The following is a 16,739-nucleotide window of genomic DNA, read 5'->3' as shown; positions in this document are numbered from 1 at the left end:
TGATCAAGAACATGAATTAGAAAGGGAGAAGTGAGGCAAGGTTGCCTCTGATTATAGCCTACATTTATTAGGATAATTTCCATTTTAAAAACAGTTTTTATCGTACATATAAACACTCCGCAATATCTAAACCTTTATTTATTTTCAGTGCCTTTGAGTAACATTTTATTTAAACACTTATCTAACGTGAATATTGCAATAAAAAGCCAGGTGATGATTAGTAGAATAATAAGTGATGCTATTTCAAACTATCGTAAATTTTTTCTTTTTTTTAACGATACATATGAGAAGATTTCAATTTATTGCAATTTAATTTGAATTCAAACAATTTCATTTAAAAAGTATTACATTATTTTCTGTTATCCGTTCATTGCCCGTTGTCATCCGATAATTAATAATAGGTTAATTCATTCCATTGTATTAAAAGTTTTCCTAATTTCGAAACATGAATTATGGGGGGAAAACTTTTAAACACACATGCAAACCAACATATCATTTCTACGTTCGGTTTAGCAATATTCCATGTTTTTGCCAACAGAATGTAGACCAAGCACACCAAAATCTTACACTTGCTATATTATATACACAGATACAAAAAGAAAAAGAAATGAGAATCTTATTGTGAAATAAAAAAAAAAAATATATATCCATTGGAGTGAGTCATCTCGCTTAACACCTTATTGGTGAGCAAATGAGTTTGATAACTTGCAGACTAGAAGCCAGCATCAGTTTTATTGGGTTGAGTTCACTCGCTCCGGTGGATTTAATGAAAATATACAAAATAGAAGTATTGTGTCGGGAAATATATACAATTAGGGATCGCCAGTGGCATCTCGCTTAGCACCTTATTCAGGGAGCAATATGAGTACACACAGGTGTTGTGGACATGAAATGCATGAAGAACTTGAATAGAGGAAAGAGAAATACACATATATACACGCATTTATATACATATATATAACTTTCAGGTCGAGTTGCCTTGCCCTAAACCTATTTCAGTGAACAATGTGGGCTTGGTTTAAATGGGGGGATTATCTGGAGAGAGCCTTAGCTAAGGAGCAGCTTCGGTCTTGTTGTTTATGTTGATTCGATCTGGCTGGTTATATTCATATTAAAAAAATAAATATCTATATATAAAATATAATTTTATCCACCGCGATCCACCTAGAAGCCTTCTGATTTTTTAGCCCTTTAAAAAAGATTTTAATCTTCCATTTGGAAAAATATTCTGATATTTTGTATCTCTATAAAAAAAATCTTGAAATTGTACTTTGTAAAAATAAAAAAATCTGTCATTACAATCTTAGGCTGACCATGTTTCCTTGAGAAAAATGCGGGAAATCGCCAACGGTCACTATATATGATGCCAATTATTGCTAAAATTGTCTATGGTGGATATTACAAATCACAGTAGATTAAAATAAATTCTCTATAGAAAAAAAATGTTTTGGCATGAAAAATAAAATATTGATATTTATAGTTATAATTATCACATAACTAGAGCCCCCATATGCATTTGCTTATTTTGGCCTTTTTTAGCGTTAATGCATATAAATGCATCAAATCAAAGAATTTTCAGTATAAGTGCATATTTTGAAAGGTTTAATTTAAACTCACTCAATTTTTTAAATAATTTTTCAAATAAATATTGTTCATAATATTTTCAAAATATCGGTTTTTTCCCGCAGATGAAATTTAATGAATTAATATATATTTATAAAGTATTTTATGAATATTAACCGTTTTATTGTAAGGCTATTTCTAGATATATGTCAGTTAAATTTTTTTTAGAAATAGTGTCGGAATTCTTTTGTTACAGGTATTTTTGTTATTGAGCAGCTACAACTAATTAGAAATCAAAAAATGCCTGAATAAAAAAATATGTACAAGTTGCGGTATATATATTATATGAGAGGATATTTTTTTTGTAAATGAAAATACACATACGCACAAAGAGAAATAGAAAAGATGCATTTATTTAAAAGCACATCAGTTTTTTTTTTTGCATGCTAATTTTTTCTAATTTTTCTATACATATTTCGGAATTTTTGATTTTTGAATATTTTTAGTGCATATTCTGGGGTGTTTAATGTATATTTTGGCATTTTAAGTATATATTTTTGCATTTTAAGTGCTTAAGTGCACATTTTGGTATTTTAAGTGCACTATTTGTATTTTAAGTGCTTAATTTTGCATTTTAAGTGCTTAATTTTGCATTTTAAGTGCATAATTTTGCATTTTTTAGCATATTTTTACATTTTTAAGTGGTTTTTTTCATATTTTTAGAGCATATTTTGCCACTTTTTTAGTGTATATAATCCGGATTCTAATCGTAACATAATGTGTTGGCTAAAAAAGTATTTTTGTTGGAAGAGGAACAAGGAATCTAAATTTGCTGAGGGGTTTGGCACAAAAAAAAGTCACAAAAGTCAAGAAAGGACTTAATTCAGAGACCAGTTTTTGTATAGACCAGCAGCATTTTTTAGAAGTGTAAGACAGGCGGTGTGTCAAGATGAATGAAGAAGGTTGTTTAGCATTCCAACACTCAAATGTCTTGTGTATAACCTATATTTACCCACTCATTTTTTCTTCTCAATGATTCTGATGTGTATCTGCAAGAGTGAAAACACTGTCATAACAGAACTTTCATAAAAAGTGCTGGCCCTGTAAACATGCAGCGCTATGCTGCCTGCTCTTGCCTGGCACTAGTTCTGGTGCATCCTGCAGAGATGCAAGAGCTGCTTTTCAATGGTCCCAAACTTTTCCGAAACGCTACAATGTGTGCCGAATCCTTGTGTATTTGCGCTATTTATTGGTTTGTGGTGCAGATCCTTTTGAAATGTAGGCAGGTTTTCTGATTCTGTCAGCTGGATCCAAAAGGGTGGGGTCATCATCCCTCCCATGGGACAATCGAACGAACCTGCACAAAATAGATTGCCCCGAATCCGCGCCTGTCTGACTGTCAGTGGGGATCAAAGTGTGAGAATGAGTGCTTCCAAAAATCTGCTTGCAGTGCACCATCCACTGGATTCACTCCCTGCGTGGGTAAACAATGTGCTGGCTGTTGGAATCTAAAAACCTGCTTGAGCTATGTTTGTACAATGGTTTCGGCTCTCATAAACAGAGTTCCCTTTATTATTATTTTTCTTTATTTTACCTGCTCCGATCTTTTTTTGTCTGTTCACAGTATAAAAAATAAATTAAAATTGGTATATAAAAATTGGCTCTTTGGTATGCATTTTATTTGGACGGTGTTTTCTCCTGACATGGATTTTTGTCTGGCTCGATCATCGGTCGGGAACAAGCAACACGTGGAACAAAGTGCTCAATCACTTTATTTTCAAAATTTCTGCTCTAAAAATGGAAGTTTGCTGCTCAAAAATAAATGAGTGACCCTTGCATCCCAGATCCTACATTTCTATGGGTCAGAATCAACATTCCCTCTAACCTGTAAGATGCAGACTGAAGATGCTTCCACTTATACAGAGTTTGTCACGCAGAAGGAATTTCTTACATTGTATGCTGAAGCCTGTTTTACAGGGCCGGATTAACTCATGGGGGTTCAGAAAAATCATTTTGTTCGAGGCCTGTGATGCCACTGTTTGGAAGCCTCAATTGCCGGGGAGGCCTCATGATAATTTGATTTGGTTAAAATGTTGGAGAGTGTAAGTATATACAAATTGGTTAGCTGGTATTTATAGCTAGGTAGGGGACCTCAGAAACTTTGTTTGGCTCTGGGTTAACTTTATGGAAATAGAGCGAAATCGTAATATAAAAACTGGGCATTAACAGAAGTTGTTCTGCTTTTGTGTCACCCTCATTGCCACAAGTAGAAACGAAAATTTACTGGCACTTGTAGAGGTCTGTATCAATTTTGGTGCCACCCTCCCTGTAATTTTTAATAGAAAAAGTAAACTCTGCATTCTTTCTGGTAAAGTGCCGGGGGTTCCAGACTCCCCGCCCTCCCTTAGTTGCAGCCATTGTCAATCTTTCAAAAAAGATCTTCAACTGTACAATCAAATTCTCCTAAAATTTTATGATTTTCCACTGGATGGTTGATGCTGAGAAAAAAATAATTTACATTTAAAAAAAAGTACTACTTCATCATTTTTTTGTGGCACTCTTTCTCCTGATGCCTTGAGCACATGTTTATTTTGCTAAATGATTAATCTGGCCCTGCTGTTGGTCTTGAAAGTGTTTACTCCGTACAATAATTGAAAGGAACAACAGTCTAATATTTGCATAGCAAAGTCACTTTATTTTATCAAAATGTATTTATAGAAAAATACTATATTGAATTCAGAGTGAATGAAAGAAAATGGTAAAAAGTTTGTTGTATATAATTATGTTTTAGTTCTGTATGCATGTCAGTTTTTCATCTTAAATTTGAGGAGCTAGTTTTAACTTATATGGAGTTCTATTACTTGTACTTAATTTGACTTTCACGTTTTTCATGATCTTATGTAGGTAGATGTCAGAAAATGTTTCCATTTCAAAATAGCTTTTGAAAATTTCAAACAATTGAAAGAAGCTGCCGTTTCTTTGACTGTTCCCCAGTACCCATCTTATTTGACTTTATTTGATAGAGAAAAGAGACCTTTAAATGTCCAGTTGAAAGTATTACCTTTGCTTAAGGATGCATTCAAGGTTAGTTATATGATACCATATTATACACCATGTCGCATGATTCATTATTAAGTTATACATTTCAATTTGTCAATAACTGCATAGCTATAATACAAAATACAAGTAGTCACTGCATTCATTCATAACTGCTGTCAATCATAGATAATTCACTGTGTCTTCAATGCTTAATTTCTACTCATTAGTGAAAGTCATTTTCTTGCCTCCGAAATAAAGGTTTTATAAAAACAAACATGACGTTCATTTGCACAGATTTCAAGGAATGTGAACTTTTTTAAGGACCGGATTGCAGTCGCAGAGAAACTTAAATTTGATGAAATCATCATTAGAAAAATAACTTTTTATTAACTTCCCATTTTGTACAATGGGCTTGTAGTTTTTGCCAGAAGATGGCTGTTTTTCCCAACTTTTTTGTCCTAAATAACTAATATTTATATAGCTTCGAATGTGAAATTGTACCCTCATTTATGCAATTTCAACTTTCGTGGTTGTCATCTGTCGTACTGTAACTTAGGGTATTACTGCTTTAATTGTGTTAAAATATCTAGATTGAAATTATAAACATCATAAATCATACAAATTTTTATCTGCTTTCACACTCAGTGTTATTATTTTTCTGTTGGTAGATTATTTTATAAACATACAATGCGGAAAATTTCAGAGCTTTTTTTGCTTGCCTACTTGTGCTATTTTCAGCTCCTAAATTTCTAGGCTCTGACTTGGAATATATGGTTATTGATGTACACTAGACTCTGATTAATCCTGCATATATGAGACTAAGGTATTCTGAATTTCTGAAATCACTGGATTAAGAGCTTCAAGAGTTCACCCTGTTGGACCCGATTGAATGCCTTCTGGAAATCAAGTTAAACATCATCTACCTTTTTGCCCTTACCCAAAGCCTTTGTCACGTGATCATAGAAGCAAAGGAAGTTAGTTACCCATGACTTACCTTTCCTGAACCCATGCTGATTTTCAGACAATACTTTATTCTCGTCTAGCCAATTCACAATAAGTTCATGACGCGTTTTTGTTTTCACGCTCAACCCATATAGTTTCAATATCACTTCTCTGCACGTTACACTGTCTAGCCTTCAAACATGATTTCTTGTATACAGGCGCGTAGCCAGAAATTTCGTTCGGGGGGGGGGGGTGGGGGGAAACCAAATTGATAGAACAATAGATGGAAATACCCAGAGTTTGGTGGCTGCTTCGGGGACAAAAGTTATGGTATCTGTTACCACATTATATTGAATCTCTGTATATGGGAGATTATGGAAAACCGCAACCGGTAAAGCCATGTCAGAAAATTTGAGGCTGCTCCTGTCTGCGGTACCCTTTTAGAAAAGGAGCAGAGAAGGTCTCAGAGATATGGCTGAGAACTCAACATGAAGTTATTAAATAGTAATGCACGAAAGTTCAAGTTAAAGCAGAATTGAAACTCGCCATGAATTTAGGTGTTTAGTGTAATTGAGAAAATTTACCAGGTTGTAAATGCTGGGAGCATTAATAACTTCACTTAGTGTCACCTGATGATCACCAAAGTAGTTCCTTCTCGGGATAGAGAAGGCGGGGCATAGTCCCATATAGTGGAGTGGAGTGGAGTTTCATCTTCTTCTCCACACACAGGACAAATATGTGAATCTGTATAGCCACAGTTGTGTAGGTGTTTCGCTAGGTTAGCATGACCAATGATGATCTGTATAACCTGTCCAATTTGTTTCCTGTTCAATGAGATAAGTTTTTTGGTAATATTCGGATGGGTTCCCAAGGCCAGCTTGGCCTGTCTGCAGTCCTGCCTTGAGTTCCATTGCCGCATGTGTTTGTCTTCTATCCATTGTTTGACATCTCCTTTGATGGTTGACATCGAAACAGGATAGAAAGGTTCAGGTCCAGATAGCTTCATGTTCGCTGCCTCTTTGGCTATGTGGTCTGCGAGTTCATTTCTCTGGAAATTTACGTGACCAGGAACCCAGTAAAGGTTGATGTTGTTGCTCAATGCTGCCAAGTTATTCAGCATGTCAGTGCAGTATTTTACACACAGTTGAAACTTGAGGAAGTTGTCAAGAGCCAATAGTGCTGCTTGGCTGTCAGAGAAGATAACAATTTGTTTGCCATGATACCCTTTGATCATTTTGATCATTTTTGTCGCACCACGGTCATTTTCTGCACACGAGGGCTAATTAGACCGGGACCTACAATTTATTGCCGATTCCGAACGGCAGGCTTGTTTTTCATACTCATCGAGAGGTTGGTGCACTAACACCTCGATGGGGGACTCCCTGCGGTAGCAATGCTGCGGTCAAGTCGCCTTTTTTTTGTTGTACCCCTGTGTCAGGAAAGTTTTCTGACAAGGACGAACTGGGTATCGAACTCGCGACACCTCTAAACATCCTTTGGTACTTTAGGCGAGCATCTTATCGACCGGGCTACCGCACCCATACCCTTTGGTAATCAGACTTTCAGCCAATATGGCTATTGCTAATACTTCAGCTTGAAAGACTGTGGACGTTTTGCCTAGATACAAATGTATCTTATGGTAGTCGTGATCCACTCCAAAGATGCGGAAAATTGCTCCAGCCCAGTATCAGTAATCCTAGAGCCATCAGTGTAACACTCAATAACTCCTGTTGAGATGCTATCAATTATGTGAGCAACTTCATTTCTCCTGAGTATGTGGATAGTGAAGCATTTAGTAAAATTTTTTGTTTTGGAACAGGTGTCTTTTGGCATTAGTGGAGAGGGGATCTCCACTTTTCCCAGTAGACAGCTGTCAAGATGATTCTTGAAAGAAGGTTTGTATCCCATATAAGGTCGATTGCACCATATACCATTTCTTTCCATCCTATACATAGTTTTAAACGCTTCTCCTTGTAGGTATCATCTCAGAGGTGGTATCTTAAGAGTAGTTTCAAGGGCGATGGAGGGAGAGCTAGGTAATGCTCCCGTAATAAGAATGCAAGCTGGTCTTTGCACTTTTTGTAGGACAGTTTTATGAGAGGTCTTTGATAACGCCTGATGCCATACCACACAACCATAGCTCAGCATTGGGCGTGCAATAGCAGTATAAATCCACTGAGTGGTTTTAGGGTTTAAACCCCAGGTTTTGCCAATAATTCTTTTGCACAGCATAAGTATATTACTGGCCCATTTAGCTCGTTCTTGAATATGGGATTTCCAGGAGAGCTTAGAATCCAAATGACATCCAAGGTATTTCACTCTGTCACATATGGTTAATTCTTGTCCCTTGAGGGTTAAGTTTCCAATTTCTCATTTTCTGTTCCATGTGAAAATCACAATTCTGGTTTTTTTCGTGGAAAATGTTAGTTGGTGTTTGTCACCCCATCTGCTGACAGAGTTTAAAATTTGTTGAGCAAGAATTCTCATTGTGGATAAATCATGCCCTGGAATGAGCACAACTAAGTCATCTGCATATGCGTGTGTATATCTTGGTCCTTTCATTAGATCAGAGATCAGGGAGCTGAAGACCATGTTCCATAGAAAGGGAGAAATGATTCCTCCTTGCGGACATCCTCTTCTGATAGCTCTTTCAGCTTGGGCATCAAGAACACGAGCAGTGATTGTTTGGTTCCTGAGCATGTGATCAATCCATGTAGTTAACATAGGTGGAATGTTAAAATCTATTAGTGCCTTACATACAGAGTCAAAAGTAACGTTGTCAAAGGCTCCAACAATGTCCAGAAAAATACCAACAGCAAATTGTCCATTGATAATTGTGTTTTCAATTCTCCAAATCAGTTGATGCAGAGCAGAGTCAGTGGAAAACCCCGTATTAAAACCATGCTGGTTCACATTAATCTTACCCATTAAGAGAGGAATATCTTGAAGATGCCAAAGTATCAGTTTTTCCAGTAACTTCAACTGAAAAGAAGATAATATAATCATTCTGAAGGATGATGATTTATAATAGGTGTCTTTTCCTTGTTTTGGTAGGAATACACCTCTGGAGCTCTTCCATACTTTGGGTATCTATCCCAAAACTAGGCTGGCTTTGAAGAAGCGAATCAACTCAATGCCTATAACTTCCCATCCTTTTTGTAAAAATATAGGATATATTCCATCTGTGCCTGGTGACTTGAAGGGAGAAAATCCCCTCAAGGCTTCGGTACATTTGTCATATTCAACTATCATGTTGGCTATTGAGATGTCTACTGGTTCCAGGATGGGCCTAGCCTGTACACCACAGTCTGGTTCCGTTGGTCCACCTAGGTGATAGTCCAGAAGACATTCCAGCGTCTCCACGGTGTGGACTGGCAGTATAGTTACCATCTGGTCGTTCTATAACATTAATTTTATCATAGGAATTGTTTTTGATCAATTTGGTAACCTTGGCAGTTTCTGACAGTGAATTCATCTCTGTACAAAACTTCTTCCAAGAACTATTTTTCACTTTTCTGATTTCTTTCTTGAACTTTCTTTGAACTTCCTTATAGTAAGTCCAATTCGATTCAAGTTTAGTCCTAACAGCCTTCCTGTGTGCCTTCCTCGTTTCTTTACGGATGAATTCAAGATCTTTAGTCCGCCAATTTTTTGAGTAGACTTCAGATTTGTCAGGCTTGAGTGGACACGCCTGATTTGCTGAGTTCCTGATCACCTCTGTCAGAATGGCAGCATGGTGGTCCAAGTCATCTACTGTTAAGATCTCGTCACCGGGGTTGGCGAGAGTATTGAGCTGGCTTTCCAGGTTTCTTTTAAAAAGATCCCAGTTTGTGTTCTTAAAATTCCGAAAAAAAGTGGGAGTAAATGTTGCTTCGTAGTAGAAGTTTATGAACATATGATCAGATAAGGAGGGTTCATCGCTGACCCTCCATCTCTTAATCGTGTTTGCAATATCTATTGAGACCAGAATCAGATCAATAACTTCTTCCCGATTACGTGTACGGAAAGTTGGTGTGTGCCCTTGGTTAGCCCAAACCAGATTTGTTTTCATGAGGAGCTCTAGTAATGTTTCTCCTCTTTGATTTATGTCTGAGCTGCGCCACGCTGTGTGGTGAGCATTGGCATCACATCCAACTATCATACTAATATTGTGATGTTCGCAGTATTCCACCAGTTCACAGAACATTTGTGGAATTTTGAGATCATAGGCCATATAGACTGAACAGATCATAATAAGGTGATTCTTGTTTAGTCCCTTACCCTTTATCAGAACTGCAACAACGTCTTCTGAAGCAGAAGGAATACTACCAGCAATTACCCAGCCCAGATTTGTATGCACTTCCCACGGTCTAGTGGGGGAAATTGTATGTCTTCTGTGGCAACAGCATTCACTACTGGATGGCGCTGTCTGCGTAATAGGGAAAAGAGTGTGCCTTCACGATGGTGAAGCTGGACTTGGGCAAATTTGTTACAATGGTTTTTGAATTCTCCTTGCATATGTCCTCCCCACTGGACAGAGTGAGCCTAACTCGATAAATAAAGCAACTCCTCCTCCAAGGGTGGAATATATTCTCTTGAACGATCTTACAGTGTATGTTCCCACCAACCATGCGTAGCTAGGTCTAACTTAAAAACTGGAGCAAACATTATTATGGTATGGGCATCTTTCTATATCAACTTTTAAATTCAACGTTTCCAAGAGACGTATAAATTCTTTTGTAGCATCCACCAAGTTTAAAATTTGGTCTGGAGATTCAAAACTCAACGCTGGTGAACCAAGCAATTTGACAAGAGCTGCCACGATTTCACGATTATTCCAGTAGCGATCTGCAAGAAGATCTCAGGCCACTCTGAAATTCTTGTTTGTAATCAAAAGTGATTGAATGAGATTTAGTCAGGGTTGTTTGGTTTAAACCAAGTGGTTTTTTTAAAAAAACCACTTTGGTTTTTTTCAAAAAATCAAATAAAAGTTGCCTAAATATAATTTTTTTCCTTGAAAAATATCATATTGGTTCATTATTAGTAAAAGGTTTCATTTTTACCACATTTTATATCCTTGGGGTACATTCTGATGGTATATCTTTAAATGACATAAGATTTTATAAGTGGTTTTTTTCAAAAAGTCTCATAAAAGTGGGCAGAATATATATATTTTTTTCATGTGAAGTATCTTAGTCATTTAAAGTTATATACAAAAGCCAAAATTTCTCATTCTTACAACATTTTCTAACCTTTGGCTACATTCTGATGCTCTATCTTTAGCAAATTCATGAATAAGGATTACATCACACATCTAAATGTAGTGGTGTATTATCTCACAGGGTTTCTTTTTCCCTTCACAAAGAAGCAGCTACAGTAGTGACACCATCATGCTATCCAATAGACACCAGCTGTCCTTAAAGGACAAAGACTAGTGTACTAGTTGTTACATTACCTCACATACATTTTCATTTTCTTTCCCATAAGAAGTAGCACATCTCCTACTGTATATTTCCCAGTCTTAATATTCAATAGTTTTTTTTATACTTTCACACACACATTGTTAAACCCAGTTAATCAAGGTTCTACTGTATGGTAGTAACAGATTTATGAAAAATAATCAGCTATATACAAGGTTATTATAATTTAAGTTTTGATTCCAAAACTATACAATAAGTACTGATCAGAATGATTTGAAAATTTTCATGGATACTCCTGAAGCAATGGAAGTTTCTTTCGCAAAAGAAAAAAGTGCAAAATGTGCAAGTAGATGATGCTGTACTTGGCCAGCAGTAGAATCTATTTTGTGCTACCACATCATTTCGGCACTTCCACAGCATCAGTGTGTGGATAGAACTTCTATCAAGATGCACATTGCAATACCAGCAAAGCAGCTGCTGAAGACCCATTTTGACAGGATGCACCTTAACCCTTGCAACTTCTGGCTGTGGGGGTACCTCAAAATGTTATAAACAATGGTCAGATTGCAAACTTTGGTGAATTGCAATCTCCAGCACATTCCCTATATGTTAGAAGTTTCTCAGGAATATTAACGGGGAGGGGGGGGGGCATTTGGTTTAATAAAGCTGAATTGCAAGCACATCCGCATCATGACTATGGCATACTCTGATCTGTTGTTGAACAAGAATTTTTGTGCTTTCAATCTCATAGCCAGAACACGGTAGATGACATATTTAACATTTCTTAAATAAGAGTTGTAGTTATTTGTTGAATTACTTCGTTTTTTGTGATGTTTCCATGAATTATGAAATCGTGAATGCTATAATTAAGGTATCATTTTGCCATGACTGGCTATCGTTTCCATTCTGCGAGCAAATTTCCCACATGTTGGATGATGTCATTAATTTTACATTTTTAAGTATTTTTTCCCCTTTATCGAATAAAATTGAATTTTTTCAGGAATATTCATGTCAATTTTCAAGTCATTCTGACAATCGTTCTTTTTTTACAGTGTTTTGAAATCAGAACCTTAGTTATAATCACCCTGTATATCGTAAGTCATTGCTAATTAATCTGCATTATTTATGCTTCATTAAATACATTATATTCACCTAATTTTTATTAGTTTTTGCAAAATAGCTTCCTAATTAAGTATACTGAAAGTAACTGGAGAAAGACCTTTATATATTTTATGATTAATAATAACATTAAAAGAATTTTAGAACACACAGTAATCTATTGAGTTAAACAAGAAATAATTGCAAAAGTTGGGTTTTGTTGAAATGTAAGAAATATTTATTGATTAATTAGCATGGGAATAGTGTTAATTACATTAATAAACATTTTATTTTAGTTAATAATTGGAAGTGGGAATGATTTTTCAGAAATTTCATTGTTTTTAATGTTAATACTATTTAAAACAAAAAAATGGGTTTAAACCAAAAAACCCCGGTTTTTTGGTTTTTTTACTAACCCTGGATTTAGTGCATCACCACCCAAAGCATTCTTTAAAATAAAAATTAATTCCAGGGCTTTTATATAAATTTTTAAGCCCCGGATAGATTTACATTATCTGACACTGGCTCTGAATGTCAGAAAATGCCAACCACTCCTCCAAGGGGCCAGAAAAGGTAGGAAGTGGTAGGGGTAATTTGAATTTGCCATGCTTCAAAAACTCTGCAAAGATTTCGGTTTTGGATTTGCAGATATGTTTTCCGAAATTTTGAGATAAAATTTTGATAGTAAATTATTGATCGATTCACATTTATAGAATCATCGCAATAACTTTCTAGTGTGTCCTCCATGCATGCTATGACAATTTGATTGAATATACATGCTCTAATTTATCATCAAGAGCATCTGTGATTTCGTTGAATTTTTAATTGGGTCAAATTCAAATTTCCTAATTCTTCCAAAGTCTTGTTTGTTAATTTAGTAAGGGATGCTTTCTGCATTTTTTTTTTTTTTTTTTTTTGTGCTGAAACAAATTTCAGATCCATAGTTATCTCTAGACCAAACTCTAAAAAACAAGGATGTACTGTCAAGAGCTATGTACGATACTGCACGAACCTAGCATTAAAACACACAGTAAAACTAAATTGATAAATTCTAATAAAAATTAAAAACCATTCAACTAGAATTTAGCCTACCACCAGCTAGGGTATTTCCACAAGAGTATGTCAACACAACCTCAGCTTAGAAATAATATTAACGCCACTCATCGGAATAGCTGTGCAATACTCATCCACCATTTGAGTCTTTTCAAGCAACTTATGCTCCGCCTCTCTGCTGCTAGTTGCATATAAAACACACATCTGGCTTGCACGACCATTTTATGGTGGAGGCTGGGAAGGCAAGTGTTTGGGGTATGGGCATTGCGGTAAAGAATGGTAGGCAAAACTCTCATGTTAGAGGCATGCTCGTGATAATAGAAAAAAGATTAACGGTTTATTTTGTGAGAGCACGAATATATACAGGTTTTACACAAGCACCACTTTATGCAAATTATTTTCAGAGTGCTATCCATCGATTATGATTGAACAATTTGCATTCATTGTAATGGTTTCGATTGCAAAGAATAAAAAGAAAAAAAGAAGCATGTGAAAATTGGGGTAAGGCCATGGATTCTCATGGAGAAATTCAGATCTCTGATATTTATATATTAAGATCTTTGTAGCTCCCACTGACCACCTATCATTCATTTTTTAATTATTTGATCAAATCACATAGTATGTATGTAGTCTTCAGCAGTTGAAACTGCATGATAGAATCGGCATAAATCTTTTATCAAATACTGGATGAAGAGGCTAACCTTAGAAAAGAAACTTTGACAAAGCATGTTTTAGATCAAAGTTGATAATGGAAAAAAGATTAATGGTTTATTTTGTGAGAGCACGAATATATACAGGAAATATGATAATCACATTATCATATTTCTTTATCAAACTTAATTTATAAAAGATCTTTGTCAAAGAACAATTGTGTAATGCCTGACATAAACTCTGTGCACTGACATGGTGTGACATGATTTCCTCTCTTCTATGCTCGAAGAAAACTTGCCTAGAAATGCTTGATTGCTGGATGGGCCAGACTAGTGCACAGCCTGATTGAGAGTCTGCTGTATTGGGTAGATTTTTAGTGTACTAGAAAAAGTCTCCAATAAATCTGAGCTCCTAAACTTACTATCTTGAATAGGCTATGAGCTCAATAATCTGTTGAATCACTTTTTCATGATTTAAGGGTAAAGGGGAAAGATTTTCTCTTTTGTGTATGGAAGAATATTATGATTATTAATTATATTTCTGACAACTCAAACAATTTAAGAATTTAAACTAGGATTGAATTATATTTTATATGTGATCAATTTTTTTCCAGTTTTTTTAAGCAGAAGCTCAATTACTAATAAAAAAATATATTTCTTATGAAAATGAGACACGTACTAAAATATTAAAAAAAAAAGAGACTATTACTCAAAATGTGAGGTTAACATTTTCTTTCTTTCTTCCCCCAGTTGCATTTGTATGTTCAGTACTGGATTGTTAATAAAACAGGAATTCCTATTGTTATCAGACAAGAGGGAGCCGAAAATGAAGCAGCTGGTCAATTTTCTGAGCATGAAATTGCAAGAAGCATGTCACCTCTCATGTTTTCATTTGTTGATGAAGAAGCATCAGCAATGTGAGTGTTTTTCTTGTTTGGTTTTTTTTATCTAAGCTGAAAACTTTCACAGGAATATTACTTTTTGTTATTTTCTCTAAGAAAAAAACGTTAAGAACTACTTGTTAGTATGGTGGAGCAGTAATCCTTTGCCTGATATAATCAGAAGGAACCAACGGCAAATGCAAATAAATACTGAAAACGTCACATGTTCCTAATGTGTTGCAACATACTATTTGTGCTTTCTTCAGAGGATAAATATTATTACGAAGGACAGAATTTTAAGAGGCTGTGAACACATGCAAGTGTATGTTTAGAATAATCACTTTGAACTGCTAATTACAAATTTAATGAACACAAAAACATGGACAGTTATACAACGCAACGGGCACCATTGCTATCCCAATATCGACTCTGACTCTTGTAATACACACACATTCTTCTTGGAGATGAAGCCTGTGCTGCCATCTGTCAGTCACTTTTTCAGCTAGTAATATTTACAACAATATGTGTGGCATGCGATTGTTAGAATAGAAGAATGAGATTCTAATGGACTCCAACAGTAGAATTCGAAGAGATGATGTTTGGAAGGCTGCTATAATTTTTTTTTTAGCAGTAGTTTTAGATTATGTAAATAAAGCTGTTTATTTGTTCTCGAATCATCATTCCTTTGAGTGTCTGCCCATCCTCAAGTTCTTAGTAAAGAACTCTTGGGAGATGCACATGATGGGACAAATCTGGTGACAGGAGATTCATCAAGAAACCCACTGTCGACGCAACGGCAGCAGTATAAAAACTATTTCTCTCATTGGGGATCCCATCTGGGTTGATTACAAAATCTTCTCGGTTGCTCAGTGGAAAAATTATTTCTGTTCAAGTCAAACATTGTGGTCAGACTTACGCACGAGTCTAAAGCAATGCTTTGATTGGTTGCTTGCAAAATAGAACTATTTCATTGGTCTTTTCAAATTTTCTTAACATCAGCAGTTAAAATTAACCTAAGCTGGGCATCATCATGAAGTATGAGGGAGAGTGCATCATTTAGATGCAATGGTATGCACGGGAAACCAATACCTGAGTGACAGGAAAGAGAGCAATACATTTGTGAGAGAAACTTTTTTAGAAGTTGTCCTCTCACACCCAAATTCAATAATTCAATTACAATTTCCCTACCTAATATGATAGCAAAAGTTTTGTGTTATTTTGGTATACTCTGTAAAATTATCATATAAGTTAATTTTACATTTTTTATTCTATGAAAAGGTGTAGCATGCGTGTTGGAAAGTCTTTACATTCACAAGGTGTTCCAGCATGGTGTGCTCGTTTTCACCTGGAAAAGGGAATTACGTTTCGTAGGCTTCATGTGATAACACATTCATCTAGACCTGACTGGTAATTTCATTTTTATTAAACTTTATTTTAGTATTATCATTTATTTAGGAAAACATTTTGAAGTATAAAAAAAGCTGAAAGGTTAGCATGGATCACAGAAAACCATGGGGACAACCAGCTTCTAATACTTATAAAGAACTAGCTGATGCCCGGCGACGTTGCCTGCCCCGTAAAAAATTTATATATGTATAGCTTATTAATTATTTCTTAATCAAAAAAAAATTCTGCATCAAGTAAAAAAAAAATTTTATTTTTAAATATTTTAATTAAAAACTTCAGGCAGTCACTTGTGGATACACAATATATTTTTTTTTCCATCTGGTGTGTAGATGGTGTGTAGATCCTACAAATTTTTAGGATTACCAACACGCGAACAGGCAACGAAAAGCTGTTCGTGTGAAAAACGGCTTAAGTAGGTTGATACCTGCCACTGCTAACGACTGGCCTTGCGCTTTGTTGATTTCCATGGCAAAAGCTAAATGAATCTGGAACTGTAATCGCTGCTTGAAAGTAAATGGCATTTCTTCAGTGATAATTGGGATACGTGGAATGAAGAGGTCTTCTCCTTTGGCACAAATCCAGTTAGAATCGTTGCTTCAATGATGTAATTGTGCAATTTCTTCACGCAGAGTCTGGTGTCATTGTAGAGTCTTGGTGTCTCCAAATTTCTTAAAAGAGTTATAGGTGCTCTGACTTTGAGGGTCAAG

At 35.6% G+C, this 16,739-nt stretch overlaps 1 protein-coding gene across 4 annotated transcripts in view; it reads left to right on the top strand.

Annotated features, from left to right (window-relative positions):
• The window catches only part of Vps13D (vacuolar protein sorting 13D), a 561,523-nt gene that overhangs the window by 419,954 nt on the left and 124,830 nt on the right, over positions 1 to 16,739 (top strand). For all 4 annotated transcript variants that reach the window (XM_089241869.1, XM_089241867.1, XM_089241868.1 and 1 more), the window contains exons 59-61: positions 4,468 to 4,647; positions 14,495 to 14,661; positions 15,904 to 16,032. In XM_089241869.1, the coding sequence (XP_089097995.1) occupies positions 4,468 to 4,647; positions 14,495 to 14,661; positions 15,904 to 16,032 (476 nt within the window). The remainder of the gene's footprint in view (positions 1 to 4,467; positions 4,648 to 14,494; positions 14,662 to 15,903; positions 16,033 to 16,739) is intronic.

Source organism: Pholcus phalangioides, unplaced genomic scaffold (genome assembly GCF_987345545.1).
Source record: "Pholcus phalangioides strain wild (caught in Gottingen) unplaced genomic scaffold, Ppha-v1.0 ptg000014l_1, whole genome shotgun sequence".
NCBI classification, from domain to species: Eukaryota; Metazoa; Arthropoda; class Arachnida; order Araneae; family Pholcidae; genus Pholcus; species Pholcus phalangioides.
Note: the sequence above shows the minus strand (reverse complement) of the source record. Positions and strands in the feature narration are given on the sequence as shown.